This window comes from Furipterus horrens, unplaced genomic scaffold (genome assembly GCF_987537825.1).
Source record: "Furipterus horrens unplaced genomic scaffold, mFurHor1.1.pri manual_scaffold_10, whole genome shotgun sequence".
Classification (NCBI taxonomy): Eukaryota; Metazoa; Chordata; class Mammalia; order Chiroptera; family Furipteridae; genus Furipterus; species Furipterus horrens.
Genome location: NW_028327180.1, coordinates 45476307 through 45501854, shown reverse-complemented (window position 1 = coordinate 45501854; position 25548 = coordinate 45476307). Strand labels below are relative to the sequence as shown.

General features: G+C 55.4%; 2 protein-coding genes and 1 long non-coding RNA gene across 3 annotated transcripts; 2 read left to right on the top strand and 1 right to left on the bottom strand.

Annotated features, from left to right (window-relative positions):
* Positions 1-686: 686 nt before the first annotated feature.
* On the bottom strand, positions 687-11707 carry HOOK2 (hook microtubule tethering protein 2). Its single transcript, XM_090289778.1, is given in 23 exon segments — positions 687-1737; positions 1818-1889; positions 1958-2068; positions 2259-2411; positions 2414-2525; positions 4715-4749; positions 4849-4854; positions 4947-5034; positions 5129-5266; positions 5967-6036; positions 6395-6482; positions 6581-6691; positions 7024-7225; positions 8214-8354; positions 8442-8602; positions 8711-8791; positions 9077-9139; positions 9472-9539; positions 9623-9755; positions 9852-9902; positions 10787-10859; positions 10929-11014; positions 11543-11707. Coding segments are annotated over 23 exon segments (2238 nt in total). The 5' UTR covers positions 11588-11707; the 3' UTR covers positions 687-1587.
* On the top strand, positions 9796-12366 carry LOC149999982 (uncharacterized). The gene is made up of 2 exons (XR_016513601.1): positions 9796-11830; positions 12128-12366. It is a non-coding gene; the product is annotated as an uncharacterized LOC149999982 (long non-coding RNA).
* Positions 12367-22709: 10343 nt separating this feature from the next.
* On the top strand, positions 22710-24579 carry JUNB (JunB proto-oncogene, AP-1 transcription factor subunit). The gene has a single exon (XM_090289777.1). It carries the CDS (start codon positions 23017-23019, stop codon positions 24058-24060), a length of 1044 nt encoding a protein of 347 aa, XP_090145903.1. The 5' UTR covers positions 22710-23016; the 3' UTR covers positions 24061-24579.
* The last annotated feature ends 969 nt before the right edge of the window (positions 24580-25548 follow it).

Genomic DNA, 25548 nt, shown 5'->3' with positions numbered 1-25548 from the left:
AACCTCTGTCCTCGTCTCCCAGCTCTGGTCCTAAAACCCCACCCCACCCCTGCCACAGCAATCAAAGGGAGCCTATGAACACGTGAATCAGGTAACATCCCTCCTTTGCTTAAAACCCTCCATGACTCTCACTTCACTTAGAATAAAAGCTGAAGTCTTCCATACCTCAGGAGTCCCTAAACAATCTCCCTGACCTGTCTCTTCCCTTCCCCTCACTCACTCCACAATGTCCCTCTAACCCACCAAGCAAGGTCTCATCTCAGGGCCTTTGCACATGCTATTCCCTCTGGCTGGATTGCTCTTCCCCAGATATCTATGTGGCGCCTTCCTCCCCTTCTTCGGGTCTCTATTTAAATTATGTCACTTCCTTAGTACGGTCTTCTCTTTGCTGGCCTTTTATTAAAAATTGCCATCTCCAGGATCATTGAGATCTTGCTCTCCAACATGTTGTCAATTTGGCTCAAAAACTTTTTTTAAAAGATTTTATTAATTTTTTAGAGAGAAGGGAAAGGAAGGAGAGAAACAGTGATGTGTGAGGGAAACATTGATCGGTTGCCTCTCACATGCCCCCAGCTGGGTACCTGGCCTGCAACCCAGGCATGTGCCCTCACTGGGAATCAAACCAATGACCTTTCAGTTCAGAGGCTGGCACTCAACCCACTGAGCCACACCAGCCAGGGCTCAAATACTTTTTAAAAATATATATTTTATTTACTTATCATTAGAGAGAGGGGATGGGAGTTAAGAGAGGGAAAGAAATATCCATGTGTGGGAGAAAAGTGGATCGGATGCCTCTCGAACGCCCCAAACTGGGGGCTTGGCCCACAACCCAGGTACATATCCTGACCGGGAATCAAACCAGTGACCTTTCAGTTTGTGGGATGACACCCAATCCACTGAGCCACAGCAGTCATAGCTGGCTCAAATAAATTTTAATCCAAATTCAAAAATAAAAAATCGTCACCTCCCAAATCCACCTCCTACATCCCCAACACTTCTGTCTGCTTTATTTTTCTCTACAGCACTTCTCACACCAAACTTCTATCTATTTCCTTTATTGCCTGTCTCCCTTCATTGGAAATAACAGCTTCATAAGGATTTTTGTCTGAAGCTTCTTCAAAACCCATCACACATGTGCGATTACACAAATGCAAATATGATTTTCACCTCTCACTGGGTACTATCAGTCACTCACACTTGAATAAGATCATAAGCCAGGCCTTTCTTAAAAGCAGTGGTCTGAGTCCCTGGCCCCTCTTTGCCCCCTTACCAGAGTCCAGCCAGAGCAGATTGAAAGTCTTTATTGTTTTTCTTCTCAAATATAAAATTGCTCTTTCTACCTGGCTGCTCATTAACCTCAGGGAGAATATTGAGGATAAGAATCACATTGTTAAAAAGAACAGACCCATACCTGCCTCCCACCATGTCCTGTACTCATCTCATCTGGGAGAGGAAAAGGCACAGGTCATAATCTCAAGGCTCTCAAGCAGCTGACCCAGGGATGATGCTGGGCCCCAAGGCAGTTGGGGAAATCCAGGGTGGATTAAGCCCTGACTAGCTGGGCAGGTGGCAGGATCCTGAGGTCTATCAGTGCTTGTCAGTGGAGCGCATGTTCAGGGATGCTAGGCGTCCCAAGGGTCCACGGCGAGCATTGGTGGCCAGGCGCTGCTGTGCCAGGAATGACTGAGCATGGGCAGGTGCCCGCTCTTCCCCTGCTCGCTGCTGTAAGGCCATGCCCTGGAGGAAGGGGTATGGTTGGCATCAGAAGAGCCCAGGGGATGGCTCCAACAGTACAGCACTGGTGGTGGTACACTCACCATATTATACCAGGCACTGATGAGCAGCTTTTCTTCCTGCTCCCGTTGACTTCGATTCTTCTCAAAGTCCATCTGCCAAGGAGGCGACAGTCAAGGGCCTGGATATGCTGGGGGCAGTGAGAAGGGATGAGGGCACCCACCTCCAGGTGCCGGATTCGGACTTCCCGCTCCCGGAGCTGTGTCCTCAAGGTATGGAGTTCTGGAAGCACCCCCCTGGGTGGCCGCTGCTTTGGTTCCAGGGTCTGTATGATCTAGGGATTGGGGAAGACAAAGCCTTGGCCTCACAGGCTGTCTGACACATTGGGGTGTGTTAAGTGTCACAACTCATGGCTGTGGTGTAGAAGTCTGTGACATGAGATAGGTGTGGAGGTGTGAAAACTGGTAGGAGGTGTAACCCAATAAGATAGCAACCCTGGGCAGAAGGTCACTCAGCATCCTCACCGTGCGTGCCTTGTCCACATAGCGGTGGTACCGCTCCTCCATGGCCCGCAAGTCTGCATCCTTCTTCTGCAGGCTGTCCTGAAGCTCCTCGATGCGCTGGGCTGCTGCAGGAACAAGGTGGCCTCTCAGCTCTGTGCCAAGCTCAGGTCTCCCTGCCACCATCTTGCTGACAAGTCCCACTCACTGTTGTTGTCAGCAGGAGGCTCAAGCTCCTCAATGTACTCGCGCTTTCGCTGCAGCTCCAGATCCGCCTCATGCAGCTTCTGCCTGGTGACAGGGGACAAGCAGCAGTGGTGGTTAACAAGGCATTCCCAGCTGGCTAGAAGTGCTGCTACACGGCTACAGAGACCTTTCTGCCTGCCTTACAAGTACAGAGGTTGTGTACTCTGGCCCCTCCACTTCCCCCACCACCAGAGCCAAAACCCTCCAGCCCCCTAGTCAGGTGGGCCCTGGACCAGCCCCTCATCAATCCACTTCTCCTGTTCTATTCTCAACCCCTCAGTTTCATTTTCCACACAGCAGCCAGGGATCTTTTTAGAATGCTAATTTATTTTTTTAAATATTTTATTTATTTGTTTTTAGAGAGGATAAGGGAGGAAGAAAGAGAGAGGGAGATACATTGATTGGTTGCCTCTCACATACCCCCAACTGGGGACCTGGCCCGAAACCTAGCCATGTGCCCTGACTGGGAATCGAACTAGCTACCCTTTGGTTCGCAGGCTGGTGCTCAATCCACTGAGCCACACCAGTCAGGGCTAGAATGCTAACTTCTTATAACAAAAGAAAATGCGAGCTACAAGTTTTACCTAGGATTAGTGCCCTTTGCCACAGTGGCAAAACACAAAAGACTTCATAACATTCCCTGTAGGTAACACTATTATCGTGCATCGAACACAAAACATTGTATAATATCTAATAGCTACATCTACTAAAATTACAAAGCAATGTGCCCTCTGAGACACCAATTCCACTTTTGTGATATATTTGCATGCAACTGAAACAATGCATACACAAGGTTGTACACTTTGTTGCTTTGTTTGAAATTGCAAATACCTAGAAAGAATGAGTTATATACATTATGATACTCACGAAAAATATTAGCCTTTCGGGACCATAATTTTACAGGGAAATTAAGCCCTAATGCTTCCAGATATCCAGCCTCTGTAAGGAAATAACTTCTTCTGTGCTCTGGGTAGCCTCAGCTACATTCCATCCATGGCCAAAACTGAGAGAACCACCACCCAAATCATTTTCAGTAAGGCCTAGTTTCCCCAGTTGCCACAGACTGCTATATTTATAAAAAATAATGGCTATTCATTTGTAAAAATTTCCCTCATTTCAAGTAGGAGAAGCAAGTACAGGCTAGCACATATTATACTACCTTCTGTGTAAATAAGGAATGAAAATAAAAATCTACACTGGTATTTATTTATATTTGGTTTCAATTGGTGAATTTTAAAATTTTTTATTTATTTATTTTTAGAGGCAGGGAAAGGAGGGAGAAAGAGAAGGAAAGAAACATGATGTGCGAGAGAAACAGCAGTGGCCTTTCTCACACCCCTAACTGGTGAGCTGGCCCTCAACCCAAGCATGTGCCCTGACTGGGAATCGTACCAGCAGCCTTTTGTTTCGTGGGCCAGCACTCAATCCACTGAGCCACACCAGCCAAGGTTGTACTTAGTTTTAAAACTCTAATTTTAAAAAACTATATAAAAAAGCTTTACAAAGTAAATAATTGTCTAACCACTGTGCTGTATACCTGAAACTAATACAAAATAATATTAAATGTAAGCTGTAACTGAAAAAACAAAAAAACCTCTGGAGGGACTTCCATAATAAACTAATAGGAATGGAGTAAACTAGGGTAGAAACTGAGTCAGTTTTTTTTTTTGGGGGGGGGGGCGATGGGTTCCAGGAGGTATACATTTTAATTTTTAAACTATAAATGTGCCCTGGCTGGTGTGGTTTAGCAGACTGAGCACTGGCCTGCAAACCAAAGGGTTGCCAGTTGGATTCCCAGTCAGGGCACATGCCTGGGTTACAGGCCAGGTCCCCATTTGGGGGTACATGAGAGGCAAACACGCATTGATGTTTCTTTCCATCTCCTTTTCCCTCCATTCTCCTCTCTCTAAAAATAAATAAATAATCTTTAAAAAATAAAAATAAACTATAAAGGTAATCACTATTTAAAAGTTTCTTTTTTAACAGTGTAAAAAGTAAAAGGCAAATATCACTTTCAGCAAGGCGAAAATACCTTGCTGAAATTCTCTTCATGGCTCCCCCACAGCTCCCCCAAAACAGTCTTTACTGCATCCCTTGGCTTTTAAGACCTCACCAGACCTAAACCTTCAGTCTGTATTTCCTCTGACTTGCTCTCCTCACAAATGGCTCTCCACCCCCCATACCTTTGCCCCAGCCTCCCCCACCACCAGAAGTGCCATCCCTCTGGGACTCACAGATGTTCCTCTAACTTCCTCTTCAGCAGGGTGGACTGGGGGAGAGAAGAGGCAGGGGGTGAGTGGGTATCCAGAGGTCCCAACCCTTTCCAGGGGTAAGGGTAGGAGTGTCTCTCTGGGTCCACGGTACTTACAATGGACTGCATGGGGCATCAGGCAGCAAATGGGAAGAGAAAGGAAGGTTATTGGGGGTCAGGAGGCAGGGTCAGGCAGGAAGGAGGTGGGCACTCACGTCGTCAGTCTTGCCCCCCTGCTCCTGCAGTGCCTTCTGTAGGTCCTCCACCTGGGCCCGCAGCTCTAACAACTGCTGCTGGTTCAGCCTGCGAGGGTGGACGGCCGCTCAGTGCCTGCTCCTGCCCTTGGCCTCGGCCTGTCTCCAGACCTGCACCCAGCTCCCCTCCGCTGTGTCCTAACCGGTGCTGTGTCTCCAGCCCGTGTCGCGCTCGATTGGCCTCCTCCAGGTGGCGCTGCAGCTCCTCCTGCCGCTCCCGGTCGGCCGCCTCCTGCTGACACAGACGCTTGTTCTCCAGCTGAAGCCTCAGGAGCGTCTCCCTGCGGACCGGGAGGGCATTGAACAGGGCTGGGGACCAGTCACTCCGCAGGACTGGCACAGGGGACTAGGAAAGGGACAGAGCCCTAGGGAAGAGCTCAGTCAAACCCCGGGGTAGGACTAGAGTCCTGGAAACTGGGCCTAGGCACAGTGAGCGGAGCTCTGGGTAACCGAAGTGGGCGGGGCTATGAGCTGGGCCTAGGGGTGGGGCCAGGGAAGAGCGAGGATACAGGAACTGGTTTGAACACTGGGGAAGGGGTTGGGAAAAAGCAAGACGTAAGCCAAGACTCAGGAATGGGAAGAGCTGGGGTAGGAGAGCCCATCTGGGCATGGCACAGGGTAGTGAACCTAGAAGGAGATACACTGAGGACAGGGCTGTGCCCTGGGGGTCAGAGCCCAATTTGGGCAGGGCTGGGGCGTAGGACTTTTGCCTGTGTAGTGGAGCCAAACGGACTGGACCTAATCTGTACACCGAGGATGGATCCTGGAGACGCAAGCCACCAACAGGGCTACAGCCGTGGACAGGTAAGAGCAGAATTAGGAGTGGGTGGGCCTAGGAGCCCCACTAGGACTTGGGACCCTAGGATTTGGGAACTGAGCCAAGCTGGCTGGGCTCTGACAGATGCCTGCACTGGGGGCTGGGCTGAGGGTGGGCATTGGCAGGCCAGGGTGGGGCCAAAGTTCTGAGTGACCCCAGGATACCTAAGCTCCGCGGGTAGCATCTCTGCTGCTAAGTTTTCCACAGCTGGTGAAGTGGGATCCAATGAGGGGTCTGGAGAATATGAGAAAAGTTTTCAGATAGCTGCAAGGCCCCCGCTCCCATCTCTAGGGGTCCTTTTCCCAAGAATCTTTGAGGGCTCAAGCGCAGCCAAAAGCCTGGCTTGACACAAGTCCCCACCCCCATGCCCACCCAATAAGAAGTCAGGATGCTTGGCCCTTCCCTGAGCTCTAGAGGACAGCCGCTGCCTTCTGCTGGCCCCTTATCACCTTTCTTCTCTAGTGTCTCTCCAAGCGTGGCATAGCTCAGATCCTAGCCTAAAGAAGCCCGAGACACTGCCCTTTCTGCCTGCCCTAACAGCACCCCCAGGTCACACACACCTCAAGGGTCCTGGGATGGGCCCCAAACTCACCAGCCTGGGGGGGTCCCCAAGGCTGCAGCTGGGAACAGCGCAGCTCCTCATTGGCCTCCCGCAATGAGTCCCGCTCGGTCATCAGCCGCTGGAGGGATGGGGTTCAAGACACCACTTGAGGCCCACTCCAGTGGGCTACCCCATCATGGAGGGGAGCTTGGGTGGTGGGACCTCAGCCTCACTCACCTCTTTCTCCTTTGTCACCGACTCATATTTTTCCTCCAGATTACGACACTCAAATAGCCATTTCTCAGCTTTCATGGCCTCCTCCTGCCACTGGCCCTGCAGTTCCTGAACCTGAACAGAGGGGAGGTGTGAGGACAACTGAGTGGGAAGGAGGGGCAGGGACTGAGTTCAAGTTGAAGGGACAGGGCCAGAGTATCCGGCCTCAAAAAACTTGGAGGGCCGAGCTTAAGGGAAGGGGCGTGGTCTAAAACCTAGGGAGAATCTAGCCTATCTAAATGGCTGACTTTATATATATAAACAAGAGAGAGCACTCATCTCTGAGGGGCTCAGCACCATGCTGAGGGTCCCCAAAGTGAATGGAGCAAACCAAGGGAGCCCCTCCACCTCTGCCCACGTACAGGCACAGGCTCCCGGGCCCTCTGGTCCCCCAGCCCCTGCCGCACCTGTCGCCGTTGTGCCTCCAGCTGGGTGCGCAGAGAGCCAGCCCTGCGCAACTCCTCTTCTAGCTGCCGTGTACGTTCTGCATGGCCAGCGTTGCGCTCCTCCAGCTGCCGCACCTGCCGCCGCAACTCCCTGAGCTCCCCCAGGCGGCGCTGGCAGCTGCTCAGTGTGGCCTCCAGCTGCCCAGCACGCTCGGAGGACTGCCTGGGGGGGAGGCAAGTGGGGAGAGAGGGCTCGGGTCTGCAGTCAGGGTTCAGCTTGGATGCGAGGCCCTCAGGGCAGATGGGATCATGTCAGCCTGGGGGCATTTGAGTTTGAGATAGTGGGTCTTAAAGGTTAAGGGTCAGCCTGGATCTGGTGGTGTTGGGGGTCATTAAAAGCATAAAGGGAGCCTAAGTGTCAGTGCTGGCCAGGGTCATAATCAGGGATGCTCAGGGGTGGTATTATGGGAACAGAGAATGGTTGCTGTATTACAGGGAGAATGATGGGGGCCGAGAGGGATTGAGGAGCCCCCAAGTTCACTTTGGGGTCGTGAGGACTGTGGGGTCAATATGGGCACTGTGGGTGCAGGGGCAACGATGGGATCATGGGGGAGCTTTGGAGCCAGAGCACTATGGGATCCTTGAATTTTAACATTATAGAGGTGTCATGGAGTCACAGGGGAGCTCTTTGAGGTTACAGAAGGCACAGTGAGGTTGAGGGAGTTAGTGCTGTGGGGACCCACCAAGTGCAATGGGGTTGCCAGGGTTCTGTGGAGTCATAAGAAGGTACAATCATATCATGGAGGACACAGTAGGGGTTACAATCGATAGCAAGGTTATTGCACAATTGGGTCCTAGAGGACATCATGGGATCCTGGGACATGATAACACCCAGAATGGTGCAGTGGGGTCTGGGGAGAACTGTGGGAGACCTCGGCTTGCTGGGGTTTTACAGGGATACTATGAATTCTGTGTGAAACAACCTGATAACAAGGGGACACTGGGGAAGTCCTGGGGGACACCATGGATCCAGGGGGCCAGAGGACATAGTAGAGTCCAGGATAGTTCAGTGGGGCTCAGAATAGCACTGTGGAGTCTAGAGGGCATTATGAGGATCTCCTGGGCATTTCAGGATTACAGAGGTACTGTGGCATCAGAGGGGCACTCTGGCAATGGGATATGTGGTGGAGACCCAGGGACCTACCACTCACCGCAGCTCATCCATCTCATCCTTTAAGGCCTGCGCCTCCTGGGCCAGGCTGGTCAGTGCCTGGTTCCGCTGCTGCAGCTCGGTGACCTCCCGCTCCAGCTCCATGCATCGCAGATGATCATCCTCCCTGCCATTCTCCAGCCTGAGGGTATGTGAGGGTGGGCACATGAGGGGTCCGCACCCACCCCAATTCCCTGGCCTGCCTGACCCCAGCCCCAGCAGCCCACACCTGTAGTTCTCTTCCTGCAGCTGTTCCAGTTGGGACTGTAGCAGCAGCAGCTTCTTGGAAGTGAGGCCCATGGCAACCTCACCCTCTGGCTGGCCCACACGCTGCCGCAGCACTGCATTCTCCTGCGCCAGGCTCTGCTTCTCCTCTGACAGGAGCACCAGCTTTGGATAGGAGGTACAGTGAACTAGAGTGGCAGGGTGGGGGGGCGGGGGGGGATTTCCAGGTAACCTTGCCCTGGAAGCACCAGTGAACCCCCACCCCAGCCCCACCTGCCGCTCCAGGTCCAGACAGCGCTGCTGCAGCTCATCCCCCTCATCAGCCTCCTCACTCAGGAAGTAGTACCTGCGGGACTGACGAGAGGGGTGGGGGATGGGAAGGGGCAGGGAATTCAGGAATCCAGGGGAGGAGACTGGGGGAAGGAGGCTGGAATCTCTAGGGGCAGAGAGGAGGGATTCAAGAAACCCTCAGGATCTAGGAAGAGAAGGTGGGACCCCAGGGTACTGGAGAAAGGTGATTCAGGAACCCTGGGTATCCAGCAAGGGCCCTGAGGGATGATCTTTAATTTCAGAATTAAAGATAAGCCCTTCCTGCTGTTAGGGAGCCCTGAGAATCAGTAACAGGTTTGGTACACTTACTTGGCTGTCAAAGTTCCCATATGTCTCTGATGACAAGGTATCAGGAGTGTCTTTGGTCATGAGCTAGAGGGAAATGGGGTGGCACTGAGATGAGCTGGGTGGTCTGAGTGCAGCCTTCAAGGCCTCCATGATCCAGCCTGAGAACCAATCCATCCCCCTTTCCCCAAAGCCATTTCTTCCCTATAACCCCAACCTGAAGGCTGCTCTCCTGCCATGCGTCCAGCACACAGGGAAGCCTGGCCTTCTGATTGTCACAGAGGTAGACTGTAACTTAGAGCTGGGAGGGAAATCTGGCCAGCTGAGTTCCAGGCAGAACCAAGACCTCACCAGGGCAGAGCACGTGCCCAGTCGCCTCTTCCCTGCACTTCCTTGCCACACTGGGCACCCCCACCTACCTCCTGGATGGCTTCCATCACCACATGCTGAACTGATTCCTCCAGTGTCATAATTCTCTGGATGTGCTCTGGGGATCAAGGTTAAGGAGACTGAGACTTGGGGAGGAAGATTTCCTCAGGTCTTCCCCTAAGGACCCAGTAACCCCCATACCCTGCTTTTTCTCACAGCTGATGGCACAGCCCAGCACCAGCTGAAGAAGCTTGCCAAGCTCTCCAGGATCTGAGAACTGGCCAATGAGGCTCACATCTGGGAGGTGCTGTTCCAAAATGGGATGTCCTAGGACCTGAGAAGGGGTGGGAGGGGTGGGTGGGTGTCAAGGGCTTACAGACACTTCTGCTCCTCCCAATACAACCCCCTAAATCCCTTTACAGTTACTCACATCCTGTGAGTACTCCACTAGGCTCTGTAAGATCATCTTCAGGTTGCTAACCTGAGAACAAGGAATTGTGTTGAGGGTCCCAGAACCCCCAAAAGGGGCCAGGCAGTCCTCATCCTGAATCTATCTACCCCATTCTTTTATTTCCACCTCCCCTGCCAATTCCTGATCATCTCATCCTGTTTGTCCCTATTCTCTGTCTAAATGATACCTCTCCTAGGTCTGATCTGTCTGGCTGCTGGCCCTTTGTATCCAGCTGCTCATCTTTTTCACGTTTCCAGAATTCAGTCACTTCTCACCACCTGCCCACCACCACTTGGCCCTAGACATCTCTCCCCTGGATTACTGCACCAGCTTCCTGTCTTAGCTTCCATTCTCCATTCCTCTGCAAGCAGTCAGGGGAAGCTTTTTCTAAGCCCAAGCCAGGTTGTGCCTTTCCTCTGCTAAAACTCTTTCTTGACTTTGCACAGCACTTAAAATAGAATCCACCTCCCTGTCCCAGCTTGCCAGGCCCGTGATGACCTCACATACCATTCCTTTGCTTTCTGTTCTGACTCAATCACACCAAGCTTATCCCCAACTCAGAGCCTTTGCATTTGCTGTTTCCTAGCGTGGAATACCATTCCTTCAAATCTTATGTGGAGATCAGCCCATCCACCAACCCTCAGCTGTTCTCATTCATAGCGTACTTTATTGTCTTTATACAACTTATTGCTATGGGAAGTTAATATTTATATTTGTGCATGCAGGTTTTTGTTACTCCTTGCTGCTTGCTCAGACCTGCTCAATAGATGAATGAAAGAATAAGAAGTTGGCTGATCACCAGACATCTGTCTCTCTAACCAGGTCTCTCTGTCCATCACCCAGGAAATATGTCTAGCTGACCCTTCCCTGATCATCTCTTCACCAGTCTGTCCCCAGTCGAGTCCACCTGTCACCTTCATTCTCCAGTTGGGACCTGGGTCCTCTGAGATGCGCTGGAGCCAGGCCTCATTGAACCAGGAAGGGTCTCTGAGGGTGAGAAGGTGGGATGAGCTGCTGGGGGATTGTTTTTGGACCCTCCCACTCAGCTCCACTCACATCTGGTTCAGCACATAGGCTATGGCCAGGCCACTGCTCAGGTTCTGGGGGCTGGTACAGGGGAATGGGACCTGGAACGTCTTCAACTGTGGGGAAGAGGAAAGTGCAACAAGCAGCGTCAGGGTCTGAGATCACTGAACCACTGCCCTTTTGCAGACTTTGCCGGTCAGCAGGAACTTAACATGGTTGAAAGTGAACGGTTGGAGAGAAGCTGACCTGTTGCTCCAGCAAGTCAGATCCTTGGGGGGGTGACCTCTGCTCACCTGGGAACAGAGGGGGCGTGGCCTCACTTCACCTTTGTCCTACAAACATTCCGCGACCAGGCCAGCGGGGAACCAAATCATCTGGTCCCCACAGGCGATGCGTCACGAGGCCAGCTCACCTGTGCCATCGCCCCACGTGACCAGCCTCGAAGGGGCGGGGCCTCACCTGTTATGTCCACGCAAACCTTCTACATGACAGGGGCGGGTGCTTAGGCCAAAGTCCAATGGCCCAGTAGGCCGACGACCCCCTTCCTCCTCCCAACCCCCGGGTGGAAAGGTAAACTGAGCCCAGGCCGGGGCTCCAGGGGGAGAACTGGCGCACACCTGTCCCTGGCCCCGCCCCCGACCTACCCAGGTAAACAGAGACCCGCATAGCTCGGCCTTGTCCACGCTCATGGCTCCCGATCGGATTCGACCCCGGCCGTGGAGTCCCGCCACCGCAGCCGCCTCCAGATCCGCCACCAGCAAGCGCCCGCAACCTCGACCTCCCGCTCGGCCTAGTGTGCCACTCCGCCCCGCCCCGCCCCCTGGACGCAGGCCCCGCCCTGGACACGTGATCTCTTCCAGACGCCCGCTCACGCCTCCAGTGCTGCCATCTTGGATCCGGGCAGTGTTCGGGCGCCCGCCCTGCCGCCAGGGGTCAGTCTGGGCCAGCCTTGCGCTTCCCGCTTCCCCGGGCTCTTTTTTTGCGGGTAGCAGAGTCCTCTCAGAATCATTCTTCATCTTCTGAGCCGGAACTACCTGACTCTGCCAAACAGGTTGAAAGAAATTCTGCTGTCTAATCTTATAATCTGAGGCTTTATTTGCGCAGCGGAGGGTCAAGCCATTCCTTTGAACTTGGAGGGGGGATCCTAACGGGGTCTGTCTTCCTGGTGGAGGTGACTTGGGAGTCTTGCCCCCAGGTAGATAAGGGAACAAGGATGAGGTCCTTCCTAGGTCGAGGGCTGGATTATTCAGCCAGACATTTGCCCAGCCTGGATCCGTCCTCCACTGAGCTTTCCTGCGCCTTCTCCTGGAGCGGCGACCAAAATTCCTCCTGGCTCAGAATCTGGACGTGGCCGCCCTAGTCCCCGGGGCCCACCAGAGGGCGCTCAGACCGCAGGAACGCAGTCTACGGGAGGGGCTCAAAGAAAAGTGCTAACAAGAGCAGTTAATAAAGTCGCAGTCACCACTTATTGAGTGCCTACAGTATACAGTCCCTGCGCTTCACGATTCAAATATATAGGCGACTGCCCTGACCGGTGCGGTTCAGTTGGTTGGGCGTCGATCCGCAAAGCAAAAGGTCGCGGGTTGGATTCCCGGTCTGGGGCACCTGCGAGAGGCAACCGATGGATGTTTGTCTCCTTCTCTTTCTCCCCCGCTTCCCCTCTCTCTAAAAATAAAAATATAATCTTAAAAAAAAAAAAAAAAAGGATAAATAGGCAGCTGAAATCTCCCCAGGACTCTGGGTGACAAGTGGTGTTTTGATTCCCGGTACACACGCAAAGATACAGTGTCCTGGGTGGACACAGCTTTATTTAGGAGGAGGCGTAAAGCCTGGACCCGCGTCCTTCGACTCCTAAATTCCTTGGCAGCCCCTCCCCCGAGGGAAGGGCGACATAATGATCAGTAATTAAATGTTATTAGCTGTACCCGGAGGGAAGGGCAGTCTGTGCATTGGGGGTTGGTCTAGGTCCGAGGGGCGGGGCGCTGATCTCTCCAACCCAGAGTCTAGCTTCGCCGACCCTACCCCGGAGCGGGTTAGGCTGGATGGCTACAGCCCCACGCCGCTTCGCACGAACACAGTCACTGTACCACTAGACACGCGGTTACAACCCACTCAGATATGCAGCCGCACGCATGCACGCGGGGGCCTCGGGTCTACATTCCCACATCCCCTTCACACATTGTTTTCAGCCTCTGGCCCCTGGGAGCGGGGTGGGAGGGGAAGTAATGGGGAAGGGGACAACGGCCTGCAGGCCGTGCTGGCTTCCGGACTAGGCTGCCTTCCGGCGGGCGTGGGAACCAATGCCGCTGGCTCCAGCATCCCGCACCCATCGTAGAAGATGCTGCCAATAGAGGGAAATGGGGCAGTCCTGGTCCTGGGTAGAAGTGGAAGGTGTACCAGGAGCTAGGCCTGTTCCAGAACAAGGAAGGAGACGGGGGCTGGGAGTACTTGTGAGAGGGCCAATATCTGATCTTCTGGAATCACCAAATATTTGGTATGGGGTTTCCAATGCTCGCAAAACCGCAGAGATTTTGATGTTTAGGAGGAATCTAGGAGTTCAAATATTTGGAGCCTGGACCTGAATTGTTTTAACCATGGGCATTTTAGGTATCAAGTGACCCAAATCCCCATATTTAAGGAAAGGTCCACGTGCCCATAATTTTGGGAGAAGAGCACCAACCCTCGATTTGGGACAGCAGGAATCTCATGTTTGGGCTGAAAGGGAGCTCCAATGTTGGCAAAGAAGAGCAGTAATCGTTATTATAGGATGAAGGAGTCATACTGTTGAGTGAACCAGGTACCTTCAATGAAAGAGGTCAAAAGACCTCATTTTGGGGCAGGGACTCTGTATATGGGGGAAGGATGCAACTCCTCATTTTTGGTGGAGAAAGCCCCAAAAGTTTTGGGGATGGTCTGGAGGCCTCCATTTTGTAGGGACAGAGTGTGCAGGTCTGGTCCAGCAGCCCCCAGCTGGTTTGAGGACCCCACCCCCTCCTGTTTGTTTCCAGGAACAGCTGGGCCCAGCCTGGGAAGTACTGCTGGGAAGTGGGTGACTCAACCCCTCCCTGTGGCCACAGCTGGACCCCCCCCCACACACACACACTTTTTGGCCTTCACATCTGGGCAGAAACTCAGTCATGAGGGCTGGGATGGGGACCCTAGGCTCAAGCAATTGCAGAGTGGTGCCCCTCCCGCAGGTCTGACCACACAGTCAAAGGGTGGACACCATGCCACATACCATGGTGGATTCTGACAGGCCCTGTGCACTCCAGACACTGACATCCCTCCAGAGAGTCCCATCTTGTCCCCCTCCTTGTGTCTATGTCTGAGTCCATGTGAAGTATGCTCACATTCATGTAGGTGTGAGATGGGTCTGTGATTGTGCACATATAGGTGTGTGTGTCTGCACCCACCTGTGTCTTGTGGCCCTGGGAATTTGTGCAACAGGCTATCTCTGTGTGATTTGGTGATGTGTGGGGTGGAGAGGACTGGGGTACATGCTCTCTGTGAGATTTGGTTTGTGTCTAGATACCTGTGTCCTTCTTTGTGTGAGAACTATGTGACAATCAGTACCTCAGTGTGGCTTTAGGTTGTGTTTCTGTGTGACTGTGTCCTTTCTATCCATCATATGTCTTTCTGTGATAGTGTGACCCTCTCATGTGTCCTTGGATGTTCTTGTATGTGGCCTTTGAGTTTGTCTCTGTGACACTATGACAGCATGATGGTCATGTGTCTTGATGTCAAAGACTTTGTGTCTTACTTTGTCTTGATGGTGATGATGTGGTTTTATCAGAGTGCCTGTGTATGCAGTCTGTGTATGAAGATGGCCCTGTCTGTGTCCTCACCACAAATGGTGGGTGACAGGTGTGCCTGTGTCACTGTCACTATCTGGGTCTCCGTATGTGTCTATGTGACCCTATCCGAGTTCGCTGCAGGACTGGCTAAACTAGTGAAGGTTTGTGGCAACATGTAGCAGGTGTATCCTGTATCCGTGTAACACTATGGGTCTTTGGAGAGTTGTGACCTTGTGAGGGGGCGTATGTATTACACGGGACAGAGCACTCGGTGGAGGCAGTGATGTGCACAGAGGACGTCAGGCACGATGCATCCTGCAGCTCTCTACTGGGAGGGTTCACTCCCCGCGCTGCGGGGGCGCGTGCGTCGTGGGTGACGTGGACAGGACGCGGATCGCTGAGTGCGTGGTGCCCGACGCGGTTATGCGTGCGAGCGCGGGGAACAGGGATAGGCTCGCAGCTGCGTGTGCGCACACGGGGACAGGGGGCGGGGGCGACGGGGGCGACGGGGGCGGCGGGGCGCGGGGCATGGGCATTAGGGCGCGGGTGAAACCCAGGAGAGGCCCGCCGTTAACCCCTTCCTGTCGGACCTGAAACTTGTGGCCCTTCGAAGGAGCACGCGGGGGCTTCCCCAGCACCTGGGGGCCGTCCCTGCCGAGAAGAGGAACCCCAGTCGAACTGAGACCCCCTCTGTCACCATGGGAACTGGAGCTTCCCGTGAGGCAGGCTCGTGCCCCTCCTCTCTTGCTCTTCCTCTAGCTCCGTTGTCTGCAGATCACGCGCCTCCAATTCCCGGTCTCCAGAGAAGGGGGCCGGGGTCAGTGAAGCCGGGGCATGTGTGACTCAGGCCAGCCCGGTGGTCCACTGACCGCAGCGGACCTTGCTACCCCTTTTCCGCCTCCGTGACTCACCCCTCTCGGCTTTCCCCGTGTGTGACTCAGGCTCCTGAGGAGGGGGCCTGCGGACTCTGAGACCCCTCAAGACAAGGGAAGAAGGGGGGCAGCTTAGAACCAAGTTCTGGGGACCTCGTGCTCTGGGGGAGGGGGTCTCCCTCCAGAAGGGGTCAATGTCGTCCTTTACCTGGCCCTAGCCAAGGTTACCAGAAGTGTTTCCCCCCACCCATGAATTGCCTGTCCCCACTCCCAGGCCTCCGGGAACCCAGCCCCCAGCCCTCCCCCCACAGCCCACAGGAAGTTTTGGCAGAGCCTGCCTTGGCGATGAAACGGTTAAAGCCGTTTTCTTATTCATTTCATCCAGGGGCCCCTTTTGACTCAGAGCAAGCAGGGCTGGGTGCCCCCTTGAACCAAGCCTTCTGGGGGCCTGTTCATACTCCACCCCAAATGTACCATTTGTAGAGACAGTAGGTTAGGCGATTGGTGAGCTGGCTGGGAGTCTTAGGTAGCATACCCAAGAGCTGGGTTCAGATCCTGCCTCTGCTCATTGCTGTCTGGGTCTCAGTTATCCCATCTGAAAATGGGGGATAATTATGTTCAGCTCATTGTGCTGATAGAGATTAGGTGAATAATGGATGAGACTCTTTGCATCCAGAGCTGGGAACAGGAGCAGGAAGGGGTCTTGGCCGAAAAAAGGATCCAGATTCCTCCTGTGTCTCAGGTCTGAGTGTCAAGAGTGTCTAGCAGGAGCAAGTCCTTGCCAGGCTGGACGTGCCCCACCCAGGCACTCTGAGGCCTTGGGGTTCATCCTGTCCATCTCTGCCCTGGGCAGGCACCCAGGAAGTGAGAGGCGGGACAGGAATGAGGCAGAACCTGTTGGGCTTGTCACCTCCCCACCCCTCACCCTCATTCTGGGGCCCTGACAGGGCCCCCTGCTGCAGCCCCACCCCCTGCTGCCCTGGACTCCTGGGTCCTGACCTAAGGGTGGCCCCAGGGAGGGGATGTTGGCGGAGACAGCGTCTAGGGAACATCCTGTGGATTGCTGGCTGGACAAACCAGACAGGAGGGTCAGTCCCTCCCGAGGCAGGGCAGAAGTCGGCTAGGGGCAGAGTAAACATGGCCCAGGGTGGCCAGATTTTGGGGGGGGTGGCAAGGAGTGTACACATACACAGTCACCCTGAGAAAGCCAGTCCAGACGCACAAAACCCTGTCACCCTGGCCACAGAGGGACTGCCAACCTGGGACACACTGACAGGGTCAGACACATAACCGGGCAAGATGACCCAGTGCGGGCTGTTTCACAGAGAGACGGTGGCAGGACAGACTTAGGAGCAAGACTGAAATGCTGTCAAACACACAAAGTCATCAACAGGCCAGAAGCATGCAGGCAGGGTGTGTGTAACAAGGATAAATCAGACTGGCATACAGGCAAGATGGACGTAATTTCACACACAAGCACAGAGAGACATTCAGGTGAACACAAAGCCTGGCTGACCCAGTGACATAGTCACACACAAATGTGACAGGCCAGAAAAAACACAGGACAGACACACAGACAACTGTGCATCAGACATAGGTGGGCAATGCATCATGTTGACAGACTCAGAGAGAGGGACAATCACTTTCAGTGCCTCAGAAGTTGTACAAAAGGTGTTCAGACAGACACTGTCAGATCCTGACACACAAAGCAACACATGTGCATGCCCATCACATATATTAGCAAGATCACCAGCTCAAAAAGATACTCAGAAGCAAAAGAGAAAAACCTATGACGAGATGAATGGAGAGGACGTATATATACCACGACAGAGTTTTCCTCCCACAGTTGCACAACGCACAGAAGTCTCCAAGGGGCACCAGGACTTAACAGACACGTACTACTTCACTGGTAACATTCACATATGAGACCTGCTGACAGAACAAATGTGAGAAGAAAAACTGACATATTCACACACGTGGTCTAGCCAAACAGTCACACCAAAGCACAGAGAGGCACAGACAGGCCACAGTCAGACATTTATAAGCATACTGACACAGAAACACCTGACAGAACCTGTTGGCTAGCATGCACACACATATACACCTGTCCCAAAATTCAGACACACACAGAGCAGCCACAGAACTCGTAAACACACACATACACTAGTCACAGACAGGCCACAATCAGACATTCATAAACAATGGCACAGAGACACCCTGACACACACACACCAGCCAGAGCTCACTTGAACACACACACCAGCCACAGACCTCACACAGGCAAGCCATGGACCTCACACACACAAACATATACACCTACCAGACAGGGATAGGTTAGCCATATGAACTCCACATGCATATAGGACAGCCACATGCAACTGATTCCATAGACCATACACACACATACCCACCATTCCCCCCTCAAAGCAGACAGGTCCTACACAGCCCTGCACAGTTGGGCCAACACAGACACATGCTCTGGGGAGACAGGCCTCACACATACTCTCACATGCCCTGACAGGACAGTCATACACAGACCCACAGCCAACCAGACACACACGCTCCTGGACCATGCTTAGGTGCTGTGTAGCTCTGGACTTCCCAGTCTGTCTCTGTACCCTCCCCCTACAGATCCCCACACTTCTATCCAAACATTTCCCTGGACTTCCCTCCCTCCCTGCTATTTGTCACTTCCTGGAAGGCCTGGCTCAGCTGCCTCTGTCCCTGGTGGGATGTAGACCTGTTTTCTCAGCACATCCCCTATAAAGGGGTCACCTAGAATCTCATCCAGGCCCAGGCCCCCCAAGATCTCACCAGTAGTGTGTATAGTATGTGTGTGAGGGGGGAGACAGAAGTAGTTTCATGGGAAACTCCCCTCATGCCCAGCTGAGTCAGCCTGAAGAGACAGCCTCTTCTTCCTGCTTCCAAGAAAACCCAGAAGCTTCCTCTCTGGCAGAGGGGATGAGGGACCCCCAAACCACAGAGGTGGGGTAGGGAGTAGCTGGCAGGCAAGAGGTTCCTGGGGGAGGACCTCTGTGATTCTCAGCCTCTTCCTGCCCAGCTGCCTGTCCACACCCAGGGGCAGGGACGCAGGAGGTTGGGTGCTACAACTTGTGGGTTCTCGCCCTGGCCTGCCCACTGGCTGACTCACTTGCAGCCCCCATCCCAGTTTCCTGGTGAGGGCCCAACTGGTCAGTGCGGCCAAGGGGGAGGGGGTCACTAGACTATAAGAAAGAGAAGTCCCTCATGTCAAAGTCGAAAGCCCCTGAGAGACTCGTGGGTGGGGGTAGGTGAACTTCCCCCTTATCCTGTCCCCACCCAAGGCCCTGGGCCCCTGGGTATGGGGGTGTGTGTGTGTGTGCCTGGGCACAGAGTCCTCCTCCAGATGCTGCTCTGGAGTCCAAGAGCCGGGCAGTCCCCAGCTGCATCTGGACACCCAGGCCAGGAGGGGGAGGGGGCTATTCTCACCCTCTTCTAGGGGCCTTGGCGCCAGTAGAGCCAGTCGGGCGGGCGGTGTGAGGGGGTGGTGCCTAGGCCACAAGAGTGAGACTTGCAGGGCCCTGGAACCGGCTGTACCAGCTGGGCTGGGCCACCGCCCTCCCTGGCTGGCCTGTTCCCCACCCCCTGCTCAAATATCCATTCAGAGTGCATGGAGCCACCCAACCCCACTCCAACGTGCTGGCCTGTCCCCCCACCCCCCACCCCTGCTCACCAGCACCCCTCCACTATGTACCCAACTCCTGTCTCCCCACCCACCATCCTTCCACTAAGTGCCCAACTCCATTTCTCTCTGGATTAAAGAAGACCCTACCTGAAAGGGCCTGCAAAGCTTGGCATTACAGTTGGGTCTGCATAAAAGCCTCTCTGTCTGTGATTACCCACAATACAGTAGCTAATGCTCTGGAGCTAAACAGCTCAGGTTATATAGCTCAACTTCAGCACTTACAGCTGTGTGACATCAGGCACATTCTTTACCTTCCTGTGCCTCGGTTTTCTCATCAGTTAAATGGGGATACATAGCATGCATTTTGCTGGGTGGTTGGAAGCAGGCAATTAGTTTCTTGACTTAAACCATTTAGAAGAGTGCCTGGCCCATGGCAAGAGCTATATAAGTGTTAGCTATTAAAATAATAATAATTATTTCTCAGTCTGTCTGCCTATCATAAGTGTTATTGCTGACTGTCTGCATTATTTTAACCATGCCCCCAGTTTGTCTCTCCGGCCATCTCTCTCTGCCCTGACCCCCACCCCATACACCCACTTTTCCTTGCTGGGTCCTTGTCCTTCATCTTGACGCCCTCCAGGCCACCTCACAGCTCTCCAAGACTCCCCTGGCCTGGCCAGCCTCAGCACTGGCCAGGGCTGACTCACTGTGGCCTTCTGGCCCATGGGACCTGCAGGTTGGTTTCATGAGATGCTGCCCTCTGGCCAGACCTGCCCAGTCCCCCAGTCCTGCCCACTGCACCCCCGCAGGGCCCTGGCCAGATGTCAGCTGCAGTTATTAGCATGGGCGGGAGACAGAGGCCTTGGCAGCATGCCTGCCAGACTCAGCGGCCCGCTGGAATCTCCCTTGAGCCTGAAGCAGGGAGGGGAGCAGTTCAAGCGAGGGGGGGGAAGGAAGGGAGCACCAAAGGGTCACAAGTACCTCCAAAGACCAAAAACAGGGATGCCCCCAGATTCTTACGGGATCTTCCTCTTCAACGCCACTGCTCTGCTGGACTTCCCCCTGCCCCCACATAGCTCAGTTTCTCTTTCACCTCTTTCGTTTTCCTTCTCTCCCCCACCCTTTGTAGGTTGTGTGCCTGCCCTACAAAGGTTGGCTAGCCCCATTCCTCAGCATCTCTTTACCTTAAAGAAACTTCCATCTTTCCAGTAGAGGCCTCTCTCTCTGAAAGAGACTCAGCTTCTCTCATCTCTTGTTCTAGTGGCTCACATCTTAACTGTTTGGAAGTCCCACCTTAAATCTAACTAGAAGTCTCACCATCTAAACCTCCACCCCAATCCTTACTGGGGAAGGTGCTCTGGGTTCCTTCAGATTCTCCCCTTGGATTTTCAGGTCCCTTCTGACTTGAGAGCAGGGGAGCAACTCAGATGAGATACCCTGGGGAGAGAGGGAAGCCCTCCAAGATATTCTGGATGGTTGACTGTACCCCCAGACTAAAATAGGGGTAGGGGCCCTTGCCCACAAGAGTGAGGGGGCATCTCAGCCCCTAGGGTTGCTTGTGGGGAGACGCCCCACATCTCCTGGCAGAAAAGATGAGTACTCCGCCTGAGGGAGGAGGCAACCATGCCAGCCCGCCCAGGCGCCAGGGACGCCTTGAGGCATCGACCTGCCCCCTCCGCGCCTAGTCGGGCCAGGGGCGAAGTCCGACCCAGGCCCGTGGGCAGGCGGAGACCTGCCGGGCTGGGTCGAGCCGGGCCGGGCCGGGCCTGGCAGGACACAGCCCCAGAACGACTGGGCGGGGCTGGGCCAGGCGGCCGTGGGGGCCCCGGGGCCAGAGGCTGGGACTGGTCAGGACTAGCCGTCGGGGGCCCGGGCGTGTCCTGGGACCTGGCAGATACCCGGGCTCCAGGCTGCTGGCTGGGGGCCCAGGAACATGACTGGCCCCACCCCTTCCTGTGCCCTTATATGGGCGTCGGGGAGAGACTCTAGGGACCCCCTCCCCCAGCTAAGAGCGGATTCCGGCCGGTTGCCACGGTGACCAGGACCCGCTCCCCTGTGCGTCCCCTTCTGTTGGGCTAATGGAATCGTCCCCGGACTGCCAGCCCGCAAGATCGCCCGCAGGCACCTCAGGCGGTACCATTGCTGGAGTAGGGGGACGGTGACTGGAAGCCTCTGAGGCTGGGCGTATTCGGCGCACCCCGGCTCCCGCGGGGGTCCCGCGCCAAGGACCTCTTCTTGGGGGCAGAATCCAGCCCAACCCAGGGCGGAGTGCAAGGTCCCGTAGGATCCAAGTGACGGAGACAGGGCCGGGCTCCTTCCCCCAGGGCTGTTGCCACACTTCCTGCCGCCAAGCTCGGCCCTGGCCTGTTTCTAAGGAAGGAGTGGGGTTGGGCGACCGCGCCCTGGCCTTGGGGCTGGGTCCAGGCACTGGGAGCCGACGTGGTGCTGCTCAAGCCCAGGGTTACTGGGAGAGGGCTTTGGGAAAGGGACAGAATATACGGGCGCCTGTAAGTCACCCACGGGAGAGGGCGCCAGTCATGGAAGATCCAGCAGTCCAGTTCCTCAGGATCCTCAAAGACCCTTCTTTCCCTCATGTCTTAACTCTGGACCCTCTGTCATTGTCATCTCAGCTCTGAAGGTGTGCCCCGACGCTTCTAATTCTATTTCACCAGGGCTTCACAGATGACCCCAACCTGTGGCAATGTCCCCTTTCTACCACACATATTTTCCCTGACTCAGGGTACCCCAGGACCCTCATTCACTTTATGCATATCTAGATTCCTCTTCCCTTTTATGGGGAACATCAGCCTCTCCCATGGATTCCAGGATCCCTACTTATTTCTTGCATAATGGGACTTCAAGCTCCTTACCCTAATACGCTTTTCACCCCCACTTAACTTTTCCTGGGTTCAGTTCCTCCCATGAAAATATCAGTCCCTCAACCCTACTGTATGCGGGACTCCCACTCAGTTCCTGAGTCAGGCGTCTTATCTCCTTTAACCTCTCCCATTTACCCTGCTTAATCCTTCCGTCTCTCTTTTATGGGGTCTCTCAGAGCATTCATAGCCCTCCAGCCACTCTCGGATACTCTGGATTCCTCAGGCCTTCTGTGTACAACTTGGGACCCCTCCCCACCCCCCACTGCCGGGCACACACACACACTTGCTCTGTACCAGTTCCTCGAGCCCCTCATCGCGTACTCCAGGGGTATCATCACCCTCCCTGGAGTCGCTCCCCTTGTGCCTCGGACCATCCCAGCATCCCCTTCCTCGCGCGCCCCGGGGTCCCTTGAACCCCTCCCCCTGCAGCCTCGCCAAACCACCCAGCCCGTGGCCGCTGTTTACAAGGACACGCGCTTCCTGACAGTGACGCGAGCCGCCTCCTCCCCTTCCCCACGCTCGAGGAGGGGGGCGCGGGGGCCCGGCTCCCGCGACGGCCAATCGGAGCGCACTTCCGCAGCTGACAATCGCCGTATAAAGGCGTGTGGCTCCGGCTTAGCAGCCGGGACCTTGAGCACGGCAGGCCAGCGTCAGAGCCAGCAGGGAGCGGGAAGCTGGGGGAAGCGACACCAAGAAAGCAAGCGCGCCAGAGAAGGGCAGAGGGGCTTTCGAAGCCGCACAGAACTTCCGCGCACGGCGGCCGCCTGGCCTCTCCCGATCAGTGCCAGCTCCCGAGCCCGCGCTTCCAGACACCCAGTCCAGCCACCGCAGAGGACAGCGCGCCGCTCGCATTAGCGAGGCCCGGGGCGGCCCCGCAGGGACCACCCCCAGACCGCCTGGGCCGCCCGGATGTGCACTAAAATGGAACAGCCCTTCTACCACGACGATTCATACACAGCGGCGGGATACGGCCGGGCCCCGGGCGGCCTCTCTCTACACGACTACAAACTCCTGAAACCCAGCCTGGCGCTTAACCTGACCGACCCTTACCGAAGTCTGAAAGCACCTGGGGCGCGCGGCCCCGGCCCAGAGGGCAGCGGTGGTGGCAGCTACTTTTCCGGCCAGAGCTCGGACACAGGCGCGTCGCTCAAGCTCGCCTCATCAGAGCTAGAACGCCTGATCGTCCCCAACAGCAACGGCGTGATCACGACGACGCCTACGCCCCCGGGACAGTACTTTTACCCTCGCGGGGGTGGCAGCAGTGGAAGTGCGGGGGGCGCAGGGGGCGGTGTCACCGAGGAGCAGGAGGGCTTTGCTGACGGCTTTGTCAAAGCCCTGGACGACCTGCACAAGATGAACCACGTGACGCCCCCCAATGTGTCCCTGGGCGCCAGCGGAGGACCCCCAGCTGGGCCCGGGGGTGTCTATGCCGGCCCGGAGCCTCCTCCCGTCTACACCAACCTCAGCAGCTATTCCCCAGCCTCTGCGCCCTCCGGGGGCGCCGGGGCCGCTGTCGGGACCGGCAGCTCGTACCCGACGGCCACCATCAGCTACCTCCCACACGCGCCGCCCTTCGCCGGCGGCCACCCGGCGCAGCTGGGCCTGGGCCGCGGCGCCTCCACTTTCAAGGAGGAACCACAGACCGTGCCTGAGGCGCGTAGCCGCGACGCCACGCCGCCAGTGTCTCCCATCAACATGGAAGACCAGGAGCGCATCAAAGTGGAGCGCAAGCGGTTGCGGAACCGGCTGGCGGCCACCAAGTGCCGGAAGCGGAAGCTGGAGCGCATCGCGCGCCTGGAGGACAAGGTGAAGACGCTCAAGGCCGAGAACGCGGGGCTCTCGAGCACTGCCGGTCTCCTCCGGGAGCAGGTGGCCCAGCTCAAACAGAAGGTCATGACCCACGTCAGCAACGGCTGCCAGCTGCTGCTCGGGGTCAAGGGACATGCCTTCTGAGTACCCCTACTCCGTACGGACATTCCCCCTACGGCCCAGCCTGGACGGCTGGACGCACGCCTCCCATAGGGCGAGGGGGCAGGTGGTGGGCACCGGCCCCGGTGTATGGGGGCGCCGAAAACAACACTGGACTCTTGCCTGCCGGCTCTGCCCCCAGTCCTTCCACCTCAACGTTTACAAGACCTTCTTCCACGGTTGTTATTGTCGTTTTTTTTTTTAGTATTTTTTTTCCCTGGAAACGGACTCGATTCATATTGAATATAATATATTTGTATTTAACAGGGAGGGGAGGAGGGGGCGATCGCGGCGGAGCTGGTTCCGTCGCCCGGTACTCAAGCCCGCGGGGACACTGGGGAGGAGACCCCCGCCCCCTACCCTTCCTCTGCACCGTACTGTGGAGAAGAAACACTCACTTGCTTCGTAAAGAGTTTATTTTAAGATGTGTTTGTGTGTGTGTGTTTGTTGTTTTGACTTTTTATTGAAGCTATTTAAGTAAAAAAAAAAAAGTTTCTTTATTAATTTCTGTTGTCTTTTTTTCCAAGCCGGGCCAACGGAGGGAGGAGAGTATTGGGATGCCCTCACCCCACTGCTGTTTGTGGCTTTCTTCTGTACTTGTGTCCCTTCGCCAGCTCTGCCCAAGCATCTCGCGGTCTCAGCCCTGGTGCCTAAACCCTCGCGTTCCCTGTTGCCAGGAGTAGGAAAGGCCAGGGCGGGTACGCAGTACTGCCTCCCAACACCTGGGGCAGGATGCCTGCGCTATATGCGCAGTGCGCAGACTGGGCCGGGGCGCTCGCGCCGGGGCTTTCCCTGCTGACGCACCGGAAGCGCTGCCCATATATGGGTGGATGCTGCCGAGTGACGCGACTACCGTCTCTGGGCAGATTCCGGGAATCCCCTCCCCCGCTCTGCCCGGCAAGGGCCGCGGCGCCCGGAAGGAGGCCGGGATTTTCCCAGGCGGGCGGCTGCCCGGGCCCGGAAAGCCCCAGGCTTGGGTCCAGAGCGTCCGTGGTGGGCGGGCCGCGCTCTTGGGTCCAAGGGAGTCACCCCAGAGCCTCCTTCCTCTGGCTGGCGCCCTGGCCCCACCGCGCCCACGCTTGTCTGACCTGACTTGGGTGAGGGATTGCTACTGCCTGCGCGTCCTTGCCACCGCGGTCCCCCTCACCCCCTCCAGGAAGGGCGGCGTCCGCCTGCCAGTTCCCCCTCCCGGTGCCAGGCCCGGATCGGGGTGGCTTCTCAAGCCACAGGGCACCTCCGTCGCTCTTGTACAGGGCTCCTTCTCCTGCAGCTGGGATGGTTAAGAAGGCAGCTGGTGGCGCATTACCCCTGCCCTCAGGGGGGTCAGGCTGGCCTTGGGAGCTGGAAGCACTCAGAGAAACCAGGCAACATGGGAGGGACGGGCAGAACAGACACTTCATTAACTCATTTATAAAGTACTGAACAGCCGGCCTTGGAAACACAGCCTGGACCACTGCAGGCAGGCAGGCAGGT